The 25,491-nt window shown below is 49.4% G+C and overlaps 1 protein-coding gene across 1 annotated transcript in view; it reads right to left on the bottom strand.

The window, feature by feature from the left end:
• Nucleotides 1-7,084: 7,084 nt before the first annotated feature.
• LOC143172201 (receptor-type tyrosine-protein phosphatase epsilon-like) overlaps nt 7,085-25,491 on the bottom strand; it is a 35,354-nt gene continuing 16,947 nt past the window's right edge. The window contains 6 exon segments of the mRNA XM_076361444.1: nt 7,085-7,159; nt 7,780-7,916; nt 8,203-8,359; nt 8,961-9,086; nt 9,540-9,650; nt 15,956-15,973. Coding sequence (XP_076217559.1) covers nt 7,085-7,159; nt 7,780-7,916; nt 8,203-8,359; nt 8,961-9,086; nt 9,540-9,650; nt 15,956-15,973 — 624 coding nt within the window.

The following is a 25,491-nucleotide window of genomic DNA, read 5'->3' as shown; positions in this document are numbered from 1 at the left end:
TATCCACCAAGTGCACCCAGGTCCTTGAGCAAAAGCAATCCCACGGATGGGTTTGCCTTTGCCCGAGGCAGGAATAACCCAAACTGTTTTCCCCAACATATTTTTTATGTGTACTACAGGGACTTTATTCCCATCTACAGTACGTTAAAGTTCTGACTGGGCAGGGCCAGCTCGATTGGCAGATCCCCAGTGTTGACTAACCAGGTGGCCTTTGCTAAATGCGTATCCCAATGTTTGAATGTCCTGCCACGCATTGCTCTCAGCATAGTCTTTAACAGTCCATTGTATCGTTCAATTTTCCCAGAGGCTGGTGCATGATAGGGGATGTGATACACCCACTCAGTGCCATGCTCTTTGGCCCAGGTGTCTATGAGGTTGTTTCAGAAACGAGTCCCGTTGTCTGACTCAATTCTTCCTGGAGTGCCATTGTTACCATAAGTCGGCAGATGAAAAACTCTCTAAGACTCAATTTGGAGTTTTAGAAAGCAGGCATTCTTTATTGCGGCACCGGGTGCTAGGTGGAATTTCCACAAATCAAGCACACCTATGCCGAGATCACCATTACATTTATACACAAAAATTATAAGGTAGTACACTCCCAGTTCCAATGATTGGTTAGTGATTTATATATAATTATAATATCTGTTGTGTCATTCTCTTCTGTTACTACGCTTGCGCAGGGGAAGGGTCTTCACCTGGGCAAGGGTCTTCTTGACCTGTGGGTGTGTTTTTTAGTATTGTAATGAAGGCAGTTCACTTCAGGATACCTTAAAAGTAAGTTTTGTTGCCAAGTTGGCCAGCTAGATATCTACCTTGCCAGGTTGTCAAATAACTCATCCTATATACAATAGAACCTAGGTGCTCTGGTTATGGTTTAGAGAGTCCAGAGAATAGGGACTTCAAGCAACACAGCCTCAGATAACAAGTAGCACAGCAACCCATACATAACGCTAACATAGAGACTAACTTCTTGAAATCAAGATGTTCTTATAGTTGATTATTTCACAACCAAACATAGAAAGATTCAGTAAAACTTAAGATAATCTTCAACACCGTGTCGCCATAGGACTTGCTTTTCAAGGCCCAGGATAGTGTTCCGGGCAGTGGCATGGGGCACGGGATATGTTTCCAGCCATCCGGTGGTTGCCTCCACCATTGTAAGCACGTGGCGCTTGCCTTGGCGGGTTTGTGGGAGTGTGATACAATCAATCTGCCAGGCCTCCCCATATTTATATTTCAGCCATCGTCCTCCATGCCAGAGGGGCTTTAACCCCTTGGCTTGCTTGATTGCAGCGCATGTTTCACATCCATGGATAACCTGCGCAATAGCATCCATGGTCAAGTCCACCCCTCGATCACGAGCCCATCTGTATGTTGCATCTCTTCCTTGGTGACCTGAGGTGTCATGGGCCCACAGAGCTAGAAATAATTCACCCTTATGTTGCCAGTCCAGATCCACCTGAGCCACTTCAGTCTTAGCAGCCTGACCCACCTGCTGGTTGTTTTGATGTTCTTCAGTGGCCCGACTCTTGGGTACGTGAGCATCTACGTGATGGACTTTTACAACCAGGTTCTCCACCCGGGCAGCAATATCTTGCCACAATGCGGCAGCCCAGATGGGTTTGCCTCTGCGCTGCCAGTTGCTCTGCTTCCATTGCTGCAACCACCCCCACAGGGCATTTGCCACCATCCATGAGTCAGTATAGAGATAGAGCACTGGCCACTTTTCTCGGTCAGCAATGTCTAAAGCCAGCTGGATGGCCTTTACTTCTGCAAATTGGCTCGATTCATCTTCTCCTTCAGCAGTTTCTACAACTTGTTGCATAGGACTCCACACAGCAGCTTTCCACCTCCGATGCTTTCCCACAAGACGACAAGACCCATCAGTGAACAGGGCATATTGCTTCTCATTTTCTGGGAGTTCATTATACATTGGGGCCTCCTCAGCACGCGTCACCTCCTCCTCTGGCGATATTCCAAAATCTTTGCCCTCTGGCCAATCCATGATCACTTCCAGGATTCCTGGGCGACTGGGGTTTCCTATTCGAGCCCGTTGTGTGATCAGTGCGACCCACTTACTCCACGTAGCATCAGTTGCATGATGTGTACAAGGGACCCTCCCTCTGAACATCCAGCCCAGCACCGGCAGTTGGGGTGCCAGGAGGAGCTGTGCTTCAGTGCCGATCACTTCCGAAGCAGCTCAAACTCCTTCATGTGCTGCCAATATCTCTTTTTCAGTTGGAGCATAGCGGGCCTCGGATCCTCTGTATCCCCAACTCCAAAACCCTAGGGGTCGACCTCGAGTCTCCCCTGGTGCTTTCTGCCAGAAGCTCCAGGTAGGGCCATTCTCCCCGGCTGTGATGTAGAGCACGTTTTTTACATCTTGTCCTGCCTGGACTGGCCCCAGGGCTACTGCATGAACTATCTCCTCTTTAATTTGTTCAAAGGCTTGTCGTTGCTCAGGGCCCCATTTGAAATCGTTCTTCTTCCAGGTCACTTGATAGAGAGGGTTTACAATCAGACTGTAATTTGGAATGTGCATTCTCCAAAAACCCACGACGCCTAAGAAAGCTTGTGTTTCCTTTTTGCTAGTTGGTGGAGACATGGCTGTTATTTTGTTGATCACATCCATTGGGATCTGACGACGTCCATCTTGCCATTTGATTCCTAAAAGCTGGATCTCCTGTGCAGGTCCCATGACCTTACTTTGGTTTATGGCAAAACCGGCCTTCAGCAGGATTTGGACTATTTCCTTCCCTTTCTCAAACACTTCCCCTGCTCTGTTGCCCCACACGATGATATCATCAATGGATTGCAGGTGTTCTGGAGCCTCACCCTGTTCCAGTGCAGTCTGGATTAGTCCATGGCAAATGGTGGGGCTGTGTTTCCACCCCTGGGGCAGTTGGTTCCAGGTGTACTGGACGCCCCTCCAAGTGAAAGCAAATTGTGGCCTGCACTCTGCTGCCAAAGGGATGGAGAAAAATGCATTAGCGATATCAATTGTGGCATAGCACTTGGCTGCCTTTGACTCCAGTTCGTATTGAAGTTCTAGCATGTCTGGCACAGCAGCACTCAGCGGTGGCGTGACTTCATTTAGGCCATGATAGTCTACTGTTAGTCTCCACTCTCCATTAGACTTCCGCACTGGCCATATGGGACTGTTAAAGGGTGAGCGGGTCTTGCTGATCACTCCTTGGCTCTCCAGTCGACGAATCAGCTCATGAATGGGAATCAGGGAGTCTCGGTTGGTGCGATATTGCTGCCGGTGCACCGTGGTGGTAGCGATCGGCACCTGTTGGTCTTCGACCTTCAGCAACCCCACAACAGAGGGGTCCTCCGAGAGACCAGGCAAGGTGGATGGTTCCTCCATCTCCAAGGCGACTATACCAAAAGCCCACCGGTACCCTTTTGGGTCCTTGAAATACCCTCTCCTGAGGTAGTCTATGCCAAGGATGCACGGAGCCTCTGGGCCAGTCACAATGGGGTGCTTTTGCCTCTCGTTCCCAGTTAGACTTACTTCGGCTTCCAATACAGTTAGCTGTTGGGATCCCCCCGTCACCCCAGAAATACAGGTGGGTTCTGTCCCTATATAGCTTGATGGCATTAGGGTACACTGTGCACCGGTGTCCACTAGAGCCTTATACTTCTGTGGGTCTGATGTGCCAGGCCACCGAATACATGGTCCAATAAACCCAGTTGTCCCTTTCCTCCCCCTGGCTGGAGGCAGGGCCCCTCTTGTACTCATCACAGTATTCGTTTCTCTTTTCTTGTAAATACGAGTACGAAGTTTCTTCATTAAGACCAGGAGTAAGATCGGCCCTTCTACTCTGTCTGGGGAACTGCCTGCTGGAAACTGGAGCAGCAATTTTCCTGGAAGAACCTCTTTCTGTGATTGTTTTCCCTTGCAACTCACGTCCCCATGCCCCTAGGTGACCACTTCCTCAAGTCCTCTCCATGGTCACACAGGTAAAACCATAGGGTGCCCTGTGGTGTGTACCCTTTATACCCTCTCTCTTGAGCAAAAGAACGCTGACTCCTAATAGCCGAGATACTGGTCCGTACAGGTGAGGAGTAGGACCTATCCTCTCTGAGTTGCTGGATCTCTCGGGACAATTTCTCCACAATTGAGATGAGGGAGGAAGAGATCCTTTCTTCGTATTGCCGGAGTTGACCAGCCAATTCATCCACCGTTTGTTCCTCTCCATCTTTCCAGGTCATCACTGCCAATTAGCTGGCATATGATGATGGTGCGCTCTGTACAAACTTCTGCCACATGGGTCGCGTGCACTTGACTTCATCTGGATCTTTGGATAGCTGTTCATTGCTCAGGTCATCATAAATCACCTCCAGCACAGCTAATTCCCTCAGAAACTGGATACCCTTCTCCATGGTGATCCACTTGCCTGGGCGACATATGACATCTTCCTTGAAGGGATACCTTCCCTTCATGCTTGACAAGAGTCGCCTCCAAAGGCTGAGGACTCGTGTCCCTTTTCCAATCGCTTTCTCAATGCCCCCTTCCCTAGAAAGGGATCCCAGCTTCTTGGCTTCCCTACCCTCTAATTCCAGGCTACTGGCCCCATTATCCCAGCATCGGAGCAGCCAGGTGACAATATGCTCGCCTGGATGACAGCTGAAATCCTTTTGTATATCTTACAGCTCACTCAGGGATAGGGATCGGGTGGTTACCGCCTCATTTATGAGTTCTTCTTCTTCCTCCTCCCCAAGCAGTGGCCGCCTCTCCTCCCGTTCTCGTGATGGCCCTTCTCTGGGGTAGTCTGCCTCTTCCACTTCTTCCTCTGGCTCCCTTTTAGAAGAAGCTTTTTCATCCCTTACTAAACGATCTGACTTTGTTTCCAAGATTTCTTCTTGTGTATAGGGGCAACTGATACCGGCACAGGTTGGTTCTTTGGTTCAGCCGCAGTGCCTTTTGCCAGGGTTTGACTAGCCGCAGTGCCTGTCGCTGGGGTTGGAGTAGCCGCAGTGCCTTTTGCCAGGGTTTGAGTAGCCGCAGTGCCTGTCGCTGGGGTTGGAGTAGCCGCAGTGCCTCTTGCAGGAGTTGGAGTGGCCGCAGTGCCTGTTGCTGGGGTTGGAGTAGCCGCAGTGCCTTTCGCCGGGGTTGGAGTAGCCGCAGTGCTTGTCACCGATCCTGTGGTTTGTGGTTTCCAGGTGAGTAGGAATGGGACAGGTTCAGCAGGGCCATGGGCAATGCCAGCCTCTTACTCAGGACTCCCCTTTGCCTTTCCAGGAAAAAGAAGTCTCTGCCCAGCAAAGCTAAGGAGGATAATTAAAAAGGTAGGAAAATGCAATTCCCTGGACCACCATCACAGAAAGGGCTGTAGGGCTCGGTGGCAGCTGGGAGGAGAGCAGAGATCTCCCAGGAGAGCCTGACCCTCAGGAGAAACATCTGCTCATCCTCTTCACTGACATGTCTCCCCATTTGCCCCAGCCCTGTGGTGCCGTGGATGGTCAGGATGGCTCTGCCTGCTGGGCCCCATGCAGCAGCAGAGCGTGGCTCCAGGCAGTGCTTCCAGCCTGGAACAGGGGCAGGGGCAAGCAAAGATGAGCATCCCAAGGGGTGGCTCATGGCTCAGCCCTTTGAGGCACTGTCCTGGTTTCGGCAGGGATAGAGTTAATTTCCTTTCTAGTAGCTGGTATGGTGTTTTGGATTTAGGATGAGAACAAAGTTTATAACGCACCGATGTTTTAGTTGTTGCTAGGTAATGCTTACACTAGCCAAGGACTTTTCAGCTTCCCATGCTCTACTGACTGAGAAGGCTGGAGGTGCACAAGAAGCTGGGAGGGGGCACAGCCAAACTGGCCAAAGGGACATTCCATACCATGTGACGTCATGCTCAGTACATAAACTGGGGAAAGCTGGCCGGGGGGGCCGCTGCTCGGGGACTGGCTGGGCATCGGTCGGCGGGTGGTGAGCAATTGTACTGTGCATCACTTGTTTTGTGTATTATTATTATTATTATCATATTATTATTATCATTTTATTTCAATTATTAAACTGTTTTTATCTCAACCCACGAGTTTTTCTCACTTGTGCTCTTCCAATTCTCTCCCCCATCCCACCGGGGTTGGGGGGAGTGAGCGAGCGGCTGCATGGTGCTTAGTTGCCGACTGAAATTAAACCACGACAGGCACCCATGGCCGTGGGGCTGGACCAAGGGGGAGTCACTTCCCAGGGGAGAGATCTGCTGGGAGGGGTCACAGGAGGGACAGGCTGAGGGACTGCTGCTCTCGCCTGGGCACCCGTGGGCACCTCCAGGGACCTGTGGTTGGGCACAGCTGGGATGAAGGGGGTCAGGCTTTGGCAGGCACTGCCCCGTGCTCCAGCCTGTCTTGGACCCTCGTGTGTGCAGGCGGTTGTGGCGGCATGAGCTCCCTGCTCTGCCGAGGGCATGCAGCAGCCTCTGCCCTGGGTGCTGTTGGTCTCCCCAGGTAAAGGTGTCCAGGCTGGAGATCAGTCGCTGCAGCCCCTGCCCAAGACCACAGGAGACAGTCAGAGCAGTGAGGGAGCGGAAAAGATGAGGAGGATGACCCCAGCTCAGTGCTAATGGCTGCCAGGCCCTCTGGCTCTCCTGTGACTGTGACCAGCACTGGGGGTCCCATCCAATTCAGCAGAGCAAGAGGAAAACAGGAGGCCAAGTAGGGTCGTGAGCTTTTTCTTTCCTCACCCCCTTCACCTCCCAGCTTTCGCTTACCGTTGTTGTAAGGCCTTTGAATGGGACTTTCTGTAGTTCCTTTTTTTTAGGCTTTGCTTTCATTTTTGCTTTCCTGGAAGCAGGAACTGTACGCCAGATTTCCCAGTCCCTGACTCACATGGGCTCAGGCTGAGGGATGGTCCATGCTCCTGCCGTGTCCTGGGTTCCCAACCCCTGTCTCCTCCTCTGTCTGCTGATATTCAACCAAACCCAGGGCTCTGCTGGAGCTTGGCCTGACTGGGCTGCCTTTGTCCAGACACATGTCTTGGGGCTGTGCACACCCCTCTCATCTCCTCTGGTTTCCACTGTTACTGATGGAGGGCTGTCAAGAGAGCCGAAGTCCTGGCTGGAGATGGGCTGTGGCCATTCCTCTACTTGAAATTCCCATAGGTTTCAAATGGATTCAAGTAACTGAGGACTAGTTCGTAGCAGAGCCCATACTGCTCCTGTGGACAGAAGGAGGCACGTGAATACCTGGTACATGAACACTTGCAGTGGAAGGCCAGCCTTGGTTGCCAACAGCTCCCTGAGCAAGCCAGGCGCAGGTACAGCTCACTATCCTCCTCCTACTTGCAGCCCACCTTCCCCCACTGAGGAATCACAAGCGTGTGCTCCAGTAGCTGAGGGCTGGGCTACCCCCAATGCTGGAGCCAGCTGGTCTCAGGAGGAGAGCCAGCATCCATGGCACGAAGCATCTGCTGCTCACTCCCATCCGGAATGCTCACCCTATGATAGCCTCTAGCACCCAGACTGGGTGGTGAGGTGGGTGCAGGGCAGGCACCTGAGCACCCACCAGTGCAGCCCCCTGCTGAGCAGGCCAGGTGGACCAGAAAGGGGCAACTCAGCCTGCAAGATGCCTCAGCGCCCATCTGGTTCTGCAGAACCTGCCCCTGAGTGAGTAGGTATGTCCCAGCAGCAGAAAACAGGTTTTTCAGAGGTCTCATCTGCCCCTGCTGCCCCCAGGACGATCTGAGCATATAGGTGCTAGGGCAGCTGCTGGGACAGTCCAGGTTATGGCTCTTGCTCCAGTGTTGCCATCCCAGCTGGGTTTGAAGTCAGCACCTACCACATCTTTAATCAGCTGTCTCTGCTGCCTCTTCAGCATCCTCACAGCCTGGGATACATCCACCAGCCCCTTGCTTTGGATCTGCTCACACAGGAAACTGGCAGCACAGAAGATCCCGCTCTGGCTGGCACCATCCCCGCGGAGGAGAACAAGGGGAGAGTCACTTGCCCTAGGATCATCTGGCTGTGCTGAGCCTCAGAAGTGTCCCACTAGCCATGCAGGCTCTCAGGATGGTCTTGTGCACAGATCCTGCACCAAGCCAGCCTCCACAGGGAAGCCTTCCTCCTTGAACACAGCTGAATTCATGTCCATATGTCCACCCTTCACCTGAGCTGAGATGGAGCTGTGACCTGAGTTCACTGATACAGCCTGGGCTGAGCCAGCTCTGTGCCACGGCCGCTCCTCCGAGAGACATCGCTCACCAGCAGGTGATGAGGATATGTCCATGTTGGCTCTGCCGCTGGTGTGTCTCCACCTTCCCTAGCAGGCTGATGATGGTGGCAGGGTGCGGGGGAAGATGCTGCTGCATGGGCCAGTCTTTCAGTTGCCAGAACCAGACTTGCAGTGCAGACTTCTTGGGCTAGCGGGAAAGAAAGACAGTAGGTTGGGCAGAGAAGAAACCCATCGGCTTCATGGAGGGACAGCATGTGCCAGTCCTGGCTCAGCCTTGCACACTGGATCAAGGGAGCAGCTCCACAGTGGGATGGCCCAGTCCCAGACTGCGACTCTGCCCTTCTCCATCAAGTGCTCTGAGACTGGCAGACAGACAGAGCACAAGATAAGAGCTGACCACCAGGTGCAGCTCTGATGCCAGTCCAGCGCCCAGCTACCTGTAATAGCTGTCCCCATCCACGAACCACCACCAAGATGCACAGACTCTATCCATGGCTGCTGTCCTCCAAGTTATAAAGGTACACAAATGTACCTGTGTTTTGCCTTGTACCTCTGCCTGCAGCCTCACCCTCTTGGGACTAACCTCTCTCCCAAGGTGAAAGGCCCTGCTCTGGCTAGTGCCCTTCCAGGACCCCATCAGATCCCTCTGACTGCTGTGGCCTCTGCCATCCTCAGCTGTGACTTTGACCCCAAATCAAAACCTACTGACACTGGAGCCCGTCCGGTGCTCCCAGCTCTTGCAAAGGCTGTTCTCAAAGGACTTTGCCGTCTCTGTGCAAAGAGCCCACCTGCTGCCTGTTGGTGAGGGCAAGTGTACAGGCTGTGAAGCCAACTCCGGGCTCCTTCGAGATCGGGTGGATGTGGAAACGGCTGTAGGCAGCTTTGTCCTGGGTGAGCCAGAACTCCACGTATGTCTGGGGGGAGACATGCATGTGATCACACACAACCCCGACCTGCACATGCGGCAGAGCTCAGCACCTTGCATGGGTGCACTCACACCAGCCCCTCGCCCATAAACCACAGTGTGCACGTGGGTGCTCTGCCAGCTGTGTGCTTGGGACCAACCCACAGTGCTGCAGCCAGAAAAATAACACTCCCACAGAGAGGACACCTGGGCATGGGTAAGCAAAACCCGAGGGATACCCCTGTTCCCCCTTGCTGTGAGAGTGGGGATACCCCACCACTGTAGTGCCATGGTGCTGGGACTGCCCTCACGGCTCTCCCAGGTGGAGCCCACAAGCTTGCAGTGGGCTCCTGCGGCAAGCAGAGCTCTCGTGAGAAGAGCCATGCAGGGGCAAAGGCAGAAAGCACGCTGCCTGGCCCCACAGGGAGCTGGGAGAGGGGAGGGCTGCGTGTGGGCTGCTGACTTTGTCCAGCTCCTGGAGCTGGTTCAGCACAACGACCGATGTGCAGGTGTAATCCCAGACTAGAGCCCAGAAATCCACCAGTGTGGTGGGGAAAGGCAACTGGGTGACGATGTTGTCCCACAAGCGGGGTCCGGTACCCAGTGTGCAATAAGCCAATCTTACACACAGAGCCAAGATATTTATTTATCTCATGTTTGCTCAAAGATGGGTGCTAGGTGGTAATTCCACAAAGCTAGCACACCACACAAAAGAACTACAGTGTATTTATATTGTTACATGATTAGTAAAAGCCCGCCTAAGTTCATGCTCATTGGTTAGTTGTGTTCAAATTAGCCTCGCTTGCCATGTAAATTAGCACGCATGCTCCTTGCAGGTGTGGGGGGGCAAGTCTTTCCAGTCTTAAACTGAGTTGGTGGTCACGATCTCCCGCTGCTGCCTTTACCTTTCCCCTAGTTACTGCTTTTTTTTTTGTTGACTTCTTGTTTTTTTGGCAATCACCTAGCCTCCAGCGCCTTCTAGGGCAGGATGTTCCCCTTTTATCAGTCTTTTAGTTCTTCTTCAAGGGCATAGTCGTTGTAAGGCATGCATTGTTTATACAAGGTAATCAGGCTAGAAAAATGAAGACTACAGTCTAGGATAGGTATTAACCCAAACATATGGCTACATTTCCCTCCTTTGAGACTATAGAAGAGGAACTTCACTGTAGTTTCTCTTATATTAGTCTCATCCTCTCATAACTTTGTCTCCCTATTATAGAACAACATTTCCAAAAACACTGTGTTATTATGTAGATACATACAAAAGCTAATAAGGCAATTATTATAATGCTTAATAACTTTTTTTATCCATACACTCAGATCAGGGAACCAGGAAGTCAACAATTTAAATGTTTCTTCAAATCTGTAAGATGTGTCATCCCTTTGTATCTCATGGAGTATTTTAGTCTGTTTCCAGATCTCTTCTAAATCTGTAGAAATCCTACCATTCTGGTCTACATATACACAACAACTTGTATTTAAAACTGTGCACACTCCTCCTTGGGAGGTTAGCATCATATCTAGAGCCATTCTGTTCTATAAAGTGATTTTAGCCAATTCAGACACTTCTTCTTGTAGGGCTTTGATAGCATCAAAAGTCTTGTTCCCAATTTTCTCAATTACGGCAGAAATATTTACTATAGCTTTTTCTAATTCACTAACTCCTAACCAGGGGAGAAACCATCTAGTGAAGGAGTGAAATCCTGTGGGTCTGTGTCGTGGTTTAATTTCAGTCGGCAACTAAGCACCACGCAGCCGTTCACTCACTCCCCCCCACCCGGTGGGATGGGGGAGAGAATTGGAAGAGCACAAGTGAGAAAAAACTCGTGGGTTGACATAAAAACAGTTTAATAATTGAAATAAAATGATAATAATATGATGATAATAATAATAATACACAAAGCAAGTGATGCATAGTACAATTGCTCACCACCCGCCGACCGATGCCCAGCCAGTCCCCGAGCAGCGGCCCCCCCGGCCAGCTTTCCCCAGTTTATGTACTGAGCATGACATCACATGGTATGGAATGTCCCTTTGGCCAGTTTGGCTGTGCCCCCTCCCAGCTTCTTGTGAACCTCCAGCCTTCTCAGTCAGTAGAGCATGGGAAGCTGAAAAGTCCTTGGCTGGTGTAAGCATTACCTAGCAACAACTAAAACATCGGTGCGTTATCAACTTTGTTCTCATCCTAAATCCAAAACACTGTACCAGCTACTAGAAAAGAAATTAACTCTATCCCTGCCGAAACCAGGACAATATCCACCCCTTATTCTATACCATCTGCGTCATGCTCAAGTCTCACATTTTCCAGTACATTTTCATTAATCACCACCCCTTTTTTTCTATATATATATATATACACACACACACACAGAGATATCATTCCCTTCGTCTGTGGGCCATCCCTCTAAAATGTTCGGTGAGTTCATTTAGTCCATGACTTCGGGCTCCATCTGTCATAATAATCTTTCAGGGCGGGAAAGACGGAGATGGTATGTGGTGTTGGACTGTTTCATGTTGAAGTCAGTTCTGGTACCATCATCACTGTGCTTTGCTTGGTTTCACTGAAGTTATTCTTCATTAGTCTGGGTGATTCTTATTGTAATAACATTAGTATGGCATATAATATTATTAGTATGATTAGTATATCTGTGTATTATTAGTATAACTATTATAACTATAATTAGTACTTAACATCACATAATTCAGATCATTGGCTGTTCTCACACAAAATCAAATCCCCTTGAGGTACACATCGGACTTCCCCATCCTTCCGCATTATCCACCAAGGGCACCCAGGTCCTTGAGCAAAAGCAATCCCACGGATGGGTTTGCCTCTGCCCGAGGCAGGAATAACCCAGACTGTCTTCCCCAGCATATTTTTTATGTGCACTACAGGGACTTTATTCCCATCTACAGTACGTAAAAGTTCTGACTGGGCAGGGCCTGCTTGATTGGCAGATCCCCGAGTGTTGACTAACCAGGTGGCCTTTGCTAAATGCGTATCCCAATGTTTGAATATCCCGCCACGCATTGCTCTCAGCGTAGTCTTTAACAGTCCATTGTATCGTTTGATTTTCCCGGAGGCTGGTGCATGATAGGGGATGTGATATACCCACTCAATGCCGTGCTCTTTGGCCCAGGTGTCTATGAGGTTGTTTCGGAAATGAGTCCCGTTGTCTGACTCAATTCTTTCTGGGGTGCCATGTCGCCATAGGACTTGCTTTTCAAGGCCCAGGATAGTGTTCCGGGCGGTGGCATGGGGCACGGGATATGTTTCCAGCCATCCGGTGGTTGCCTCCACCATTGTAAGCACGTGGCGCTTGCCTTGGCGGGTTTGTGGGAGTGTGATATAATCGATCTGCCAGGCCTCCCCATATTTATATTTCAGCCATCGTCCTCCATACCAAAGAGGCTTTAACCGCTTGGCTTGCTTGATTGCAGCGCATGTTTCGCATTCATGGATAACCTGTGCAATAGTGTCCATGGCCAAGTCCACCCCTTGATCACGAGCCCATCTGTATGTTGCATCTCTTCCTTGGTGACCTGAGGTGTCATGGGCCCACCGAGCTAGAAATAATTCACCCTTATGTTGCCAGTCCAGATCCACCTGAGCCACTTCAGTCTTAGCAGCCTGACCCACCTGCTGGTTGTTTTGATGTTCTTCAGTGGCCCGACTCTTGGGTACGTGAGCATCTACGTGACGGACTTTTACAACCAGGTTCTCCACCCGGGCAGCAATATCTTGCCACAATGCGGCAGCCCAGATGGGTTTGCCTCTGCGCTGCCAGTTGCTCTGCTTCCATTGCTGCAACCACCCCCACAGGGCATTTGCCACCATCCATGAGTCAGTATAGAGATAGAGCACTGGCCACTTTTCTCGGTCAGCAATGTCTAAAGCCAGCTGGATGGCCTTTACTTCTGCAAATTGGCTCGATTCACCTTCTCCTTCAGCAGTTTCTACAACTTGTCGCATAGGACTCCATACAGCAGCCCTCCACCTCCGATGCTTTCCCACAAGACGACAGGACCCATCAGTGTGAACAGGGCATATTGCTTCTCATTTTCTGGGAGTTCATTATACATTGGGGCCTCTTCAGCACACGTTACCTCCTCCTCTGGCGATATTCCAAAATCTTTGCCCTCTGGCCAATCCATGATCACTTCCAGGATTCCTGGGCGACTGGGGTTTCCTATTCGAGCCCGTTGTGTGATCAGTGCGACCCACTTACTCCATGTAGCATCAGTTGCATGATGTGTACAGGGGACCCTCCCTCTGAACATCCAGCCCAGCACCGGCAGTCGGGGTGCCAGGAGGAGCTGTGCTTCAGTGCCGATCACTTCCGAAGCAGCTCGAACCCCTTCATATGCTGCCAATATCTCTTTTTCAGTTGGAGTATAGCGGGCCTCGGATCCTCTGTATCCCCGACTCCAAAACCCTAGGGGTCGACCTCGAGTCTCCCCTGGTGCTTTCTGCCAGAGGCTCCAGGTAGGGCCATTCTCCCCGGCTGCGGTATAGAGCACATTTTTTACCTCTTGCCCTGCCCGGACTGGCCCCAGGGCTACTGCGTGAACTATCTCCCGTTTAATTTGTTCAAAAGCTTGTCGTTGCTCAGGGCCCCATTTGAAATCGTTCTTCTTCCGGGTCACTTGATAGAGAGGGTTTACAATCAGACTGTAATTTGGAATGTGCATTCTTCAAAAACCCACGACGCCTAAGAAAGCTTGTGTTTCCTTTTTGCTAGTTGGTGGAGACATGGCTGTTATTTTGTTGATCACATCCATTGGGATCTGACGACGTCCATCTTGCCATTTTATTCCTAAAAATTGGATCTCCTGTGCAGGTCCCTTGACCTTACTTTGTTTTATGGCAAAACCGGCCTTCAGCAGGATTTGGACTATTTCCTTCCCTTTTTCAAAAACTTCTCCTGCTGTATTGCCCCACACGATGATATCATCAATGTATTGCAGGTGTTCTGGAGCTCCACCCTGTTCCAGTGCAGTCTGGATCAGTCCATGGCAAATGGTAGGGCTGTGTTTCCAACCCTGGGGCAGTCGGTTCCAGGTGTACTGAACGCCCCTCCAAGTGAAAGCAAACTGTGGCCTGCACTCCGCTGCCAAAGGGATTGAGAAAAACGCATTAGCAATATCAATTGTGGCATACCACTTGGCTGCCTTTGACTCCAGTTCGTATTGAAGTTCTAGCATGTCTGGCACAGCAGCACTCAGCGGTGGCGTGACTTCATTTAGGCCACGATAGTCTACTGTCAGTCTCCACTCTCCATTAGACTTCTGCACTGGCCATATGGGACTGTTAAAGGGTGAGCGGGTCTTGCTGATCACTCCTTGGCTCTCCAGTCGACGAATTAGCTCATGAATGGGAATCAGGGAGTCTCGGTTGGTGCGATATTGCCGCCGGTGCACCGTGGTGGTAGCGATCGGCACCTGCTGGTCTTTGACCTTCAGCAACCCCACAACAGAGGGGTCCTCCGAGAGACCAGGCAAGGTGGACAGCTGTTTAATTTCCTCCATCTCCAAGGCGACTATACCAAAAGCCCACCGGTACCCTTTTGGGTCCTTGAAATACCCTCTCCTGAGGTAGTCTATGCCAAGGATGCACGGAGCCTCTGGGCCAGTCACAATGGGGTGCTTCTGCCACCCATTCCCAGTTAGACTCACTTCGGCTTCCAATGCAGTTAGCTTTTGGGATCCCCCTGTCACCCCAGAAATACAGATGGGTTCTGTCCCTATATATCTTGATGGCATTAGGGTACACTGTGCACCGGTGTCTACTAGAGCCTTATACTCCTGTGGGTCTGATGTGCCAGGCCACCAAATCCACACAGTCCAGTAAACCCGGTTGTGCCTTTCCTCCCCCTGGCTGGAGGCAGGGCCCCTCTAATCCTCATCACAGTACTCATTTCTCATTTCTTGTAAACACGAGTCAGAAGTTTCTTCATTAAGATCAAGAGTAAGATCAGCCCTTCTACTCTGTCTGGGGAACTGCCCGCTGGAAACTGGAGCAGCAATTTTCCTGGGAGAACCCCTTTCTGTGATTGTTTTCCCTTGCAACTCACGTCCCCGTGCCCCTAGGGCTGCAGTAGGTTTCCCATCCCACTTTCTCATGTCCTCTCCGTGGTCACGCAGATAAAACCATAGGGTGCCCCGTGGTGTGTACCCTTTATATTCTCTCTCTTGAGCAAAAGAACGCTTACTTCTAATAGCCGAGATACTGGTCCGTACAGGTGAGGAGTAGGACCTATCCTCTCTGAGTTGCTGGATCTCCCGTGACAGTTTCTCCACAGCCGAGACGAGGGAGGAAGAAAGACTTTCCTCGTATTGCCGGAGTTGACTAGCCAATACATCCACTGTTTGTTCCTCTCCATCTTTCCAGGTTATCACTGCCAATGAATTGGCGTATGACGATGGTGAGCTCCTTATAAACTTCCGCCACATGGGTCGTGTGCACTTGACTTCGTCTGGATCTTTGGATAGTTGTTCATTGTTCAGGTCATCATAAATCACCTCCAGCACAGCTAATTCTCTCAGAAACTGGATACCCTTCTCCATGGTGGCCCACTTGCTTGGGCGACATATGACATCTTCCTTAAAGGGATACCTTTCCTTCACGCTTGACAAGAGTCGCCTCCAAAGGCTGAGGACTCGTGTCCCTTTTCCAATTGCTTTATCAATGCCCCCTTCCCTGGAAAGGGGTCCCAGCTGCTTGGCTTCCCTACCCTCTAATTCCAGGCTACTGGCCCCATTATCCCAGCATCGGAGCAGCCAGGTGACAATATGCTCACCTGGACGACGGCTGAAATCTTTTCGTATATCCCGCAGCTCACTCAGGGATAGAGATCGGGTGGTCACTGCCTCGTTTATGAGTTCTTCCTCTTCCTCCTCCCCGGTCAGCGGTCGGCTCTCCTCCTCCCGTTCTCGTGATGGCCCTTCTCCAGGGTAGTCGTACAGTTCTTCCTCCGGTTCCCTTTTAGAAGAAGCTTCTTCCTCCCTTACTAAACGAGCCGACTTCCGCTTCCAAGATTTCTTCTTGTGTACAGGGGCGACTGATACCGGCACAGGCTGGTTCTTTGGTTCAGCCACAGGGCCTGTCGCCGGGGTTGGAGTGGCCGCAGTGCATGTCGCCGGGGTTGGAGTGGCTGCAGTGCAAGTGCATGTCACCCGAGTCTGAGTGGCCGCAGGGCCTGTTGCCGGGGTTGGAGTGGCCGCAGTGCATGTCACCGGAGTCTGAGTGGCCGCAGGGCCTGTCGCTGGGGTTGGAGTGGCCGCAGTGCATGTCGCGGGGTTGGAGTGGCCGCAGGGCAAGTGCATGTCAACGGAGTCTGAATGGCCGCAGGGCCTGTTGCCGGGGTTGGAGTGGCCGCAGTGCATGTCGTTTTACTGTCAGAGCCAGAGACCTTCTCTTCCCTTTGAGGGCACTGAATGGTGTTGAACAGGGCTCGGTAGGCATGGGCCAGGCCCCAGCACGTTGCAATGATCTGCAGCTCTCTGGAGTTGCCAGGGTGACAGCATACTTTGTCCAAATATTCTACTAACTCTTCAGGATTCTGCACTTGCTCAGGGCTGAAGTTCCAAAACACTGGGGGTGCCCATTGGCCTAGGTACTTGCCCATCTTGTCCCACACACCCTGCCACTCATAATTATTCAGCCTTGGGGCAGATCTCTGGATGATATTCTTAAATTGCTTACCAACTTTAGACAAAACCGAAACAGTATTCCCAAGAAGTATTAATAGAAGTATCTTAACTGCCCAAGGATGTTCAAAATACTGAAAAGTTACTGTAATGAAGGAGGAAACATCATAGAAGAAGGTAGTGACACTGCCATTCTGTATTTCCTCCGTAAAAAAACTCTCAGAAAAGTTACTGCAATTGCTAGTTGTCTCCACAGAATGGTCTCCGTGGTACAGTAACGGCTTCATTGCGAAGTTTACATACCACACTAACATCAAGGTCAATGTTCTAAAAACAAACCTCACAAGCGAGACATTACTATTCACTGCAGACCACAGCAAACTGCAAAAACCAACACCAATCTTTAACATGTACAGCAGGAAAAAGAGCGCGATGCAGATTATACAAATCAATATTGAGAACAGAGAAACCAACATTGTGACCCATAACCACTAACAGATATAAGTTCTTTAATACACTCCGGTTAACCTGTTATTATCTCAAACCCTTCGTGCCCCACGTTGGGCGCCAAAAAAGGACTGTCGTGGTTTAATTTCAGTCGGCAATTAAGCACCATGCAGCCACTCGCTCACTCCCCCCCACCCGGTGGGATGGGGGAGAGAATTGGAAGAGCACAAGTGAGAAAAACTCGTGGGTTGAGATAAAAACAGTTTAATAATTGAAATAAAATGATAATAATATGATGATAATAATAATAATACACAAAGCAAGTGATGCACAGTACAATTGCTCACCACCCGCCGACCGATGCCCAGCCAGTCCCCGAGCAGCGGCCCCCCCGGCCAGCTTTCCCCAGTTTATGTACTGAGCATGACGTCACATGGTATGGAATGTCCCTTTGGCCAGTTTGGCTGTGCCCCCTCCCAGCTTCTTGTGCACCTCCAGCCTTCTCAGTCAGTAGAGCATGGGAAGCTGAAAAGTCCTTGGCTGGTGTAAGCATTACCTAGCAACAACTAAAACATCGGTGCGTTATCAACTGTGTTCTCATCCTAAATCCAAAACACTGTACCAGCTACTAGAAAAGAAATTAACTGTATCCCTGCCGAAACCAGGACAGTCTGTCAATCAATGGATTCTTTGTGTTTCTTTTATTTCTCCGGAGGTAGGTTCTCATCCATAATAATTTCCTGGTAGATTGTGAACTTCCCATTCTTGTTCTATTGTATCATTGTATGGTGTTTGGTCACTGTTATTCTGTACATGTTTTACAAATTTCGGGAAAGAGTAATTGAGGGGTATTCCTATTAAAGGAACACCGTTCTTTAGAATTCTTGGGGAAATGAGTACAGATCCAGCTATTAGACTTGTTCACCATTTGTGCTGGTTTTTGCATCAAAGTAAAATGCCAATTCTGTTCCCACGGATTTCCTGGTTCCCCATAAGACACTTTAGCATTTCTTAATTTCATCCATAGGCAACAGAGGAGTATCACCCCCCCCCTTAGCTCCTTCATTTCCTTTCCTAAAGAGATCTGTATACCTACACAAATACACTAGCAAAGATATGAAAACAATTATCAAAACGCAATACAAAGATCTTAAGCCTTGTATACAGTCTAGCTCAATATATGATTTTCCAGAGTCCCAGCTACAGTTCATTGGGATCGAGAGAGCTTCAGCTTCAGCCGTCCCGTTTCTTCAGGGATCCACTCCTTCTGCGGAGCTTTCTTCATGCGGGTATAGTGTATCCACGAATCTATGCCCTTCACTTTCACAGCGGTATAAGTGATAAGCAGCACCAGGTAAGGTCCTTTCCACCTTTCTTTCAAAGGCTCATCCTTCCAGGTGCGGACGTAAACTTCATCTCCAGGTTGAAATTCATGCACCGGTGAATCTAAAGGCAAAGGAGCTCGCTGGTTAAGGTACCTGTGCAAGGAAGACAAAGTCTGCGACAAGGATAATAAATAATTGACCAGCATTCCCTCTCCTTTCATGCGCATTTGGTCCTCTTTTCCTGTCATCAAATTTACAGGATATGGTTTTCCATACAGTATTTCAAAAGGACTCACTTTTTCTCTTACTCTAGGAGTAACCCGAATTCTCATTAATGCTATAGGTAGGACATCTACCCACTTCATTTGCGTTTCCTGACATAGCTTCGAGATCTGTCTCTTTAGGGCCTGATTCATCCTTTCTACCTTCCCCCTTGACTGTGGCCTCCAAGGGGTATGTATGCAAATCCCATTGTATTTGTAAAAACTTAGAGACCCCTTGAACTATTTCCGCTACAAAGTGAGGTCCATTGTCTGATGACATCCCTTCAGGGATGCCGAATCTCGGAATCGCCTCTTTGAGCAGAATTCTAACCACTTCCCTGGATTTGTTGGTACGGCACAGGAAGGCTTCAGGCCACCCAGAAAAAGTATCAACTAACACTAAGAGATACTTAAACTGGTTACATGTTGGTAACTCAGAGAAATCTATTTGCCAGTATTCCCCCGGGGTTTGACCCCATCTCACTTCCCCGAGAGGAGGTTCCCATTGAACTTTTCTCGGTGGAATCAGCGCTCCAATCAATGATTCCTTTTTTAGCAACCCTTTTAGCCGTCTCGTCTGCCTTTCGATTTCCTTTGATAACCTCGGTTTGTCCTTTCTGGTAGGCTTTGCAATGTACAATTGCAACTTCTTTTGGTCCCAAAACAGCTTGCAGCAGTTTTAAAATCTCTGGTCCATACTTGATAGGGGTTCCTTGAGAGGATAACTGTCCACGCTCTTTCCAAATGGCTCCATGTGCATGGACCACTCCAAACGCATATTTGGAATCTGTGTATATGTTTACCCTTTTATCTTTGGATAGCTCTAAAGCTCGAGTAATAGCTATGATTTCTGCTTTCTGAGTGGAGGTATTGGGTGGCAATGCTCGTGCTTCGACTTCCTCTTGTAGAGTTACCACGGCATATCCAGCTTTTCGTTCTCCATTCACCATGAAGCTACTTCCATCTGTGAAAAGTTCAACTTCTGGATCGCTTCATGGTACATCTTTCAAATCGGGTCTGCTGGAATATACCTTTTCGATAACAGGTAGGCAGTCGTGTTCTAGCTCTCCCTTCTCGTCTATCGGCATTAAAGTGGCAGGATTTAAGGTTGAAGACATTTTTAAAGTGACATCGTCTTGTTCGATCAGCACCGCCTGATATTAGGCTAGCCTGCTAGGAGAGATCCAGTGGTGCCCCTTTTGTTCAAGTACAGCCGTCACTGCATGTGGTACAAAAACCATGATAGGCTGCCCCAAGGTTAATTTCCGGGCTGCTTTAACTAGCAGCACCACTGCAGCTACAGCTCTCAAACATGCAGGCCATCCTTTGCTTACTTCATCTAACTGTTTGGAGAAGTAAGCTACAGGTCTTCTCCAGTCTCCCAGAGTCTGGGTCAGAACTCCTAACGCTACATGTTGCCTTTCATGCACACATAGTGTCAATGGTTTTGTCAGGTCCGGCAACCCCAAAGCGGGGGCCCTCATTAATTCAGCTTTGATGGTATCGAATCCTTTCCGGCATTCTGGGGTCCATTCCAAAGTTTCCCCAGGTCCTTGCCATTCTTCCAATTCTTTGGCAAGTACGTTACCAAACAAGGTTGGGCTGTTCTTGAATCCTTGCGGTAGTACAGTCCAGCAGAGCTGTGTCTTCCTTCCGGTGGTGGGACTCTCCCATTCAAAGGTGAAAATCTTCTGGCTCTCCTCTTCCAGGGGAATGCAGAAGGCGGCATCCTTTAAATCTAACACTGTAAAATACACATTGTCTTCGGGTATTGCAGACAACAAGGTATAGGGATTTGGTACAACTGGATGTACATCAACTGTGATTTTATTAATTTCTCTTAAATCTTGTACCAATCGATACTCTTGAGTTCGAGGTTTCTTAACTGGTAAGATGGGAGTATTGTACTCTGATTGGCACTCCCACAACAGTCCATACTGCATAAAAGTATTAATCAACGGTTCTAGGCCCACTCTAACCTCTAATTTCATAGGGTATTGTCTTTTTCTTACCGGTTGAGCTCCCGATTTTAATTCGACCTTTACCGGAACAGCATTCTTGGCTCGTCCAGGTTTCTTGGAAGCCCGTACCAGGGGTATTACAGCATTCAAAATATCCACTGAGATTCTGGTCCCTTCTTGTTTCTTTTCAGTCAATAGACACAGCTGAGCTCTCCACGCTGTCTCCTCGGGCACATGTAACTGAATGGACTTATCAGAGAATGTTAATTGCGCTTTCACTTTACACAATAGATCACGTCCCAGCAATGGGAGGGGGCATTCTGGCATATATAGAAATTCGTGAGTCAATGCAGTGTTTCCAATTGTGCATTCCATAGGTTTTAAAAATGGCCTAAGAGCTCGTTTTCCGTGACCCCAACAATTGGCGTGTACATTTTACTTAAGGGCCCTTTACAACTAGTTACTACCGAATGGGTTCCCCTGCTATCTGCTGAGAAATCTATAACTTCATTCCCCAGCTTTACGGGAACCAGGGGGTCGGCTGGGGAAATCTTGATATTCTCCCCCAGTCCCCTTCATTCAGTATCAGATGTCCCTAACATGATCAGATTAGCATCTGATTCTTGTCCCCCTTCTCCTGAGGATTCAGCAAATGATTTTCTTCTCTGTGGGCATTCAGATTTCCAGTGTCCTTCCTTTTTACAATAAGCACACTGATTAGGACCCAAAGGAGTACAATTTGAGGAATTAACTCCTCGCCCCACTCCGCTCCGTCCACCTTTTCCCCTATCTCTATTATTATAAACCTTGCATGCTATTTCTATCAACTGTGATACAGACATTCCTCCAGCTCCATCTACCTGTTGCAGTTTCTTTCTAATGTCAGGGGCTCATTGTCCTATAAACAGCATATTAAACAATTTTTTATTGGCCTCGTCCTCAGGATCTAAATCAGTCCACTTGAGGGCAGCCTTGCACAATCTTTCATAAAAGGCCAAAGGGTTTTCCTCTGGTTCTTGTCTTACCTCATACAACTTTGACACATTTTTAGGCTTTGGGACTCTATGCTGGACTCCATATAAAATTAGTTGTTGATATTGTTTTAGCATTGTTTTCTCAATTCCTCTATTTGGGTCCCAGTCAGGCTCTGTCTTTGGCATGTATTCATCTACCCTTAAATTTACATTTCTCCTCTCCCCTTCCTCCTTCACCTTTTCCAACACCATTCATCTCTCTTCCATTGTGAAGAAAGTATTCAACATAGCTTGTATATCTATATCTTGTTGACGGTTGGACTCGATGACCTTAGAGGTCTTTTCCAACCTTAATGATTCTATGATTCCATGATTCTATCTCCCCAGTTGGGATTATGAGTCAACATAATAGTTTCTAGTAATTAGAATCATTGAGGTTGGAAAAGACCTCTAAGATCATCGAGTCCAACCGTCAACCCAACACCACCATGCCCACTAAACCATGTCCCTAAGTGCCTCATCTACTCGTCTTTTAAATACCTCCAGGGATGGGGACTCCACCACTTCCCTGGGCAGCCTGTTCCAATGTTTCACCACTCTTTCAGTAAAGAAATTTTTCCTCACGTCCAATCTAAACCTCCCCTGGCGCAACTTGAGGCCATTTCCTCTCGTCCTATCGCTTGTTACTTGGGAGAAGAGACCGACACCCACCTCGCTACAACCTCCTTTCAGGTAGTTGTAGAGAGCGATGAGGTCTCCCCTCAGCCTCCTTTTCTGCAGGCTAAACAACCCCAGTTCCCTCAGCCGCTCCTCATAAGACTTGTTCTCCAGACCCCTCACCAGCCTCGCTGCCCTTCTCTGGACACTCTCCAGCACCTCGACGTCCTTCTTGTAGTGAGGGGCCCAAAACTGAACACAGTATTCAAGGTGCGGCCTCATCAGTGCCGAGTACAAAGGGACAATCACTTCCCTACTCCTGCTGGCCACACTATTTCTGATACAGGCCAGGATGCCATTGGCCTTCTTGGCCGCCTGGGCACACTGCCGGCTCATGTTCAGCTGGCTGTCGACCAACACCCCCAGGTCCTTTTCCGACAGGCAGCTTTCCAGCCACTCTTCCCCAAGCCTGTAGCGCTGCATGGGGTTGTTGTGGCCCAAGTGCAGGATCCGGCACTTGGCCTTGTTGAACCTCATACAATTGGTCTGGGCCCATCGATCCAGCCTGTCCAGATCCCTCTGCAGAGCCTTCCTACCCTCGAGCAGATCAACACTCCCGCCCAACTTGGTGTCGTCTGCAAACTTACGGAGGGTGCACTCAATCCCCTCATCCAGATCATCGATAAAGATATTAAACAAGACTGGCCCCAGTACTGAGCCCTGGGGAACACCGCTCGTGACCGGCCGCCAACTGGATGTAACTCCATTCACCACAACTCTCTGGGCCCGGCCGTCCAGCCAGTTTTTGACCCAGCGCAGAGTACACCTGTCTAAGCCGTGAGCCGCCAGCTTCTCTGGGAGAATGCTGTGGGAGACGGTGTCAAAGGCCTTGCTGAAGTCCAGGTAGACCACATCCACAGCCTTTCCCTCATCCACTAGGCGGGTCACCTGGTCATAGAAGGAGATCAGGTTGGTCAAGCAGGACCTGCCTTTCATGAATCCGTGCTGGCTAGGCCGGATCCCCTGGTTGTCCCCCTCATGCCTTGTGAGCGCCCTCAAGATGAACCGCTCCATAATCTTCCCCGGCACCGAGGTCAGGCTGACAGGCCTGTAGTTCCCCAGATCCTCCTTCCGGCCCTTCTTGTAGATGGGCGTCACATTGGCAAGCCTCCAGTCGTCCGGGACCTCCCCCGTTAACCAGGACTGCTGATAAATGATGGAGAGTGGCTTGGCGAGCTCCTCCGCCAGCTCCCTTAGCACTCTCGGGTGGATCCCATCTGGCCCCATAGACTTGTGAGCGTCCAGGTGGCGTAGCAGGTCGTTGACTGCTTCCTCTTGGATTACGGGGGGTTCATCCTGCTCACCATCCCTGTCTTCCAGCTCGGGGGGCCGAGTACCCTGAGGATAACTGGTCTGCCTGTTAAAGACTGAGGCAAAGGCGGCATTGAGTACCTCAGCCTTTTCCTCATCCTCAGTGACAATGTTCCCCCCCTCGCATCCAATAAAGGATGGAGATTCTCCTTGGCTCTCTTCTTGTCATTAATATATTTGTAAAAACTTTTTTTGTTGTCTTTAACGACAGCGGCCAGATTGCGTTTTTGATGCATTCCTTCCGCATTTTCCCAATAAGACCCCACTGACTGCTTCCAGTTCAATAGATCTGAAGTAGTAAACGGGACATGTACAAACACTGGTTGTCCCTCCATTCCTATTGCCTGTCTCAAGGGAGCTTGTATAACGGGATGCTGTCCCCTCGTTCTCTCGGAGACTGCACTAAAGTTTTCTTTACTATCACCATCATCACTACCATCACTACTATACCTCCCTCTTTCAGCCCTTCTTTCCACATTTGCCGGGTCCCCCTTCAGGGTCAACATCTGCACATCCTCAGCCTCCCCGCTGTCCTCAATGCATTTCCTTTCATGTTCTTTGCAGCAACCCTTTTTCTTTCCTTTCCCATTAACACTTTCTGCTAATACATACATCCCATCAGCATCATCCATCAGAATCTACATTTTTTTTTTTTTACGAGTTTCATGATCAGGCCTCAAAACGAAAAACAAATCGATGTATGCAACCTCATCCCGTTTATCCATCCTTCCACAAAACAGCATTAACTGCAAAATAGTGTTATAATTCAATGATCCATTCTCTGGCCATTTTTCTCCATCATCCAGTTCATACATCGGTCACCATTGGGCACAATAAGCTTTTAATTTATCTTTCTTTAGGGGATCTCCTCCAAACCTTCTCCAATTTTTCAGGATGCATCCTAAGGGAGTACGCAGGGGTACATCAGTAGAGGCAGCCACACCCATATTACCAGATTCCAACCCCCTGTCGGAATAAGATTCCTCTGAGCTCTCACTGCGGGCCTCTCTTGATGCGTCTTATGTAGAGCAAATTTGAGCCACTCGGCTTACCAGATTCCGACCCCCTGTTGGAATAGGAATCCTTTGCACCCCACTGCCCCCTCGGCTCATCACACCCGGGCTCTGCTCCCAGTAGGCTGTCACGGTCCATTTGGATCTCTCAAATTTACAGGACAATGTACTCTGTGATTTAAACTTTATTTCATGAGCTCATTAAGAAATACAATAAACAAACATGACAAACAGGGGCTCAATCCCCTTTTGCCCAGACTATTCTATCATGTGAATTCACTTATTCACCATTCAAGTCATAAGATTTCATAACTTATAACCCATAACTCTCAATATCGTGCACCTATGAGCAAAAAAAAAGAATTAGTTACCTAGCCAAGAGTGAGAGTGCTCATCCTTCCTCCTCCGTCACCGTGCGGGCGTCCCCTGTATCACACCGGGAAGCATGAAAGCCTCAACAGTCCAGCTGCTTCAAAAGCTTTTTTGGGTAAGCTGATGTTTTATACCTTCCAGCTTGGAGGTTTGGTCTATACCATTTCCATAAGTTAGTGGGTTCTGACAAAACTACCAGAAAAAAGATAATGGCTGCAGGAGACAGAAATTTCCAGGTGATAATAGCTGCATAATGGCCCTTTAGCCCTTTCTGGCCACCTGTCCTGCCTAGTGGTGCTCTTGCTTTGACCTAATGGCGCTGCTCCCAGCATACATCAGGCCTTAGCATGAGCTGGTTTAGCCAAAATCTAAGCAGGAGTTG

Source organism: Aptenodytes patagonicus, chromosome W (genome assembly GCF_965638725.1).
Source record: "Aptenodytes patagonicus chromosome W, bAptPat1.pri.cur, whole genome shotgun sequence".
Lineage (NCBI taxonomy): Eukaryota > Metazoa > Chordata > Aves > Sphenisciformes > Spheniscidae > Aptenodytes > Aptenodytes patagonicus.
Note: the sequence above shows the minus strand (reverse complement) of the source record. Positions and strands in the feature narration are given on the sequence as shown.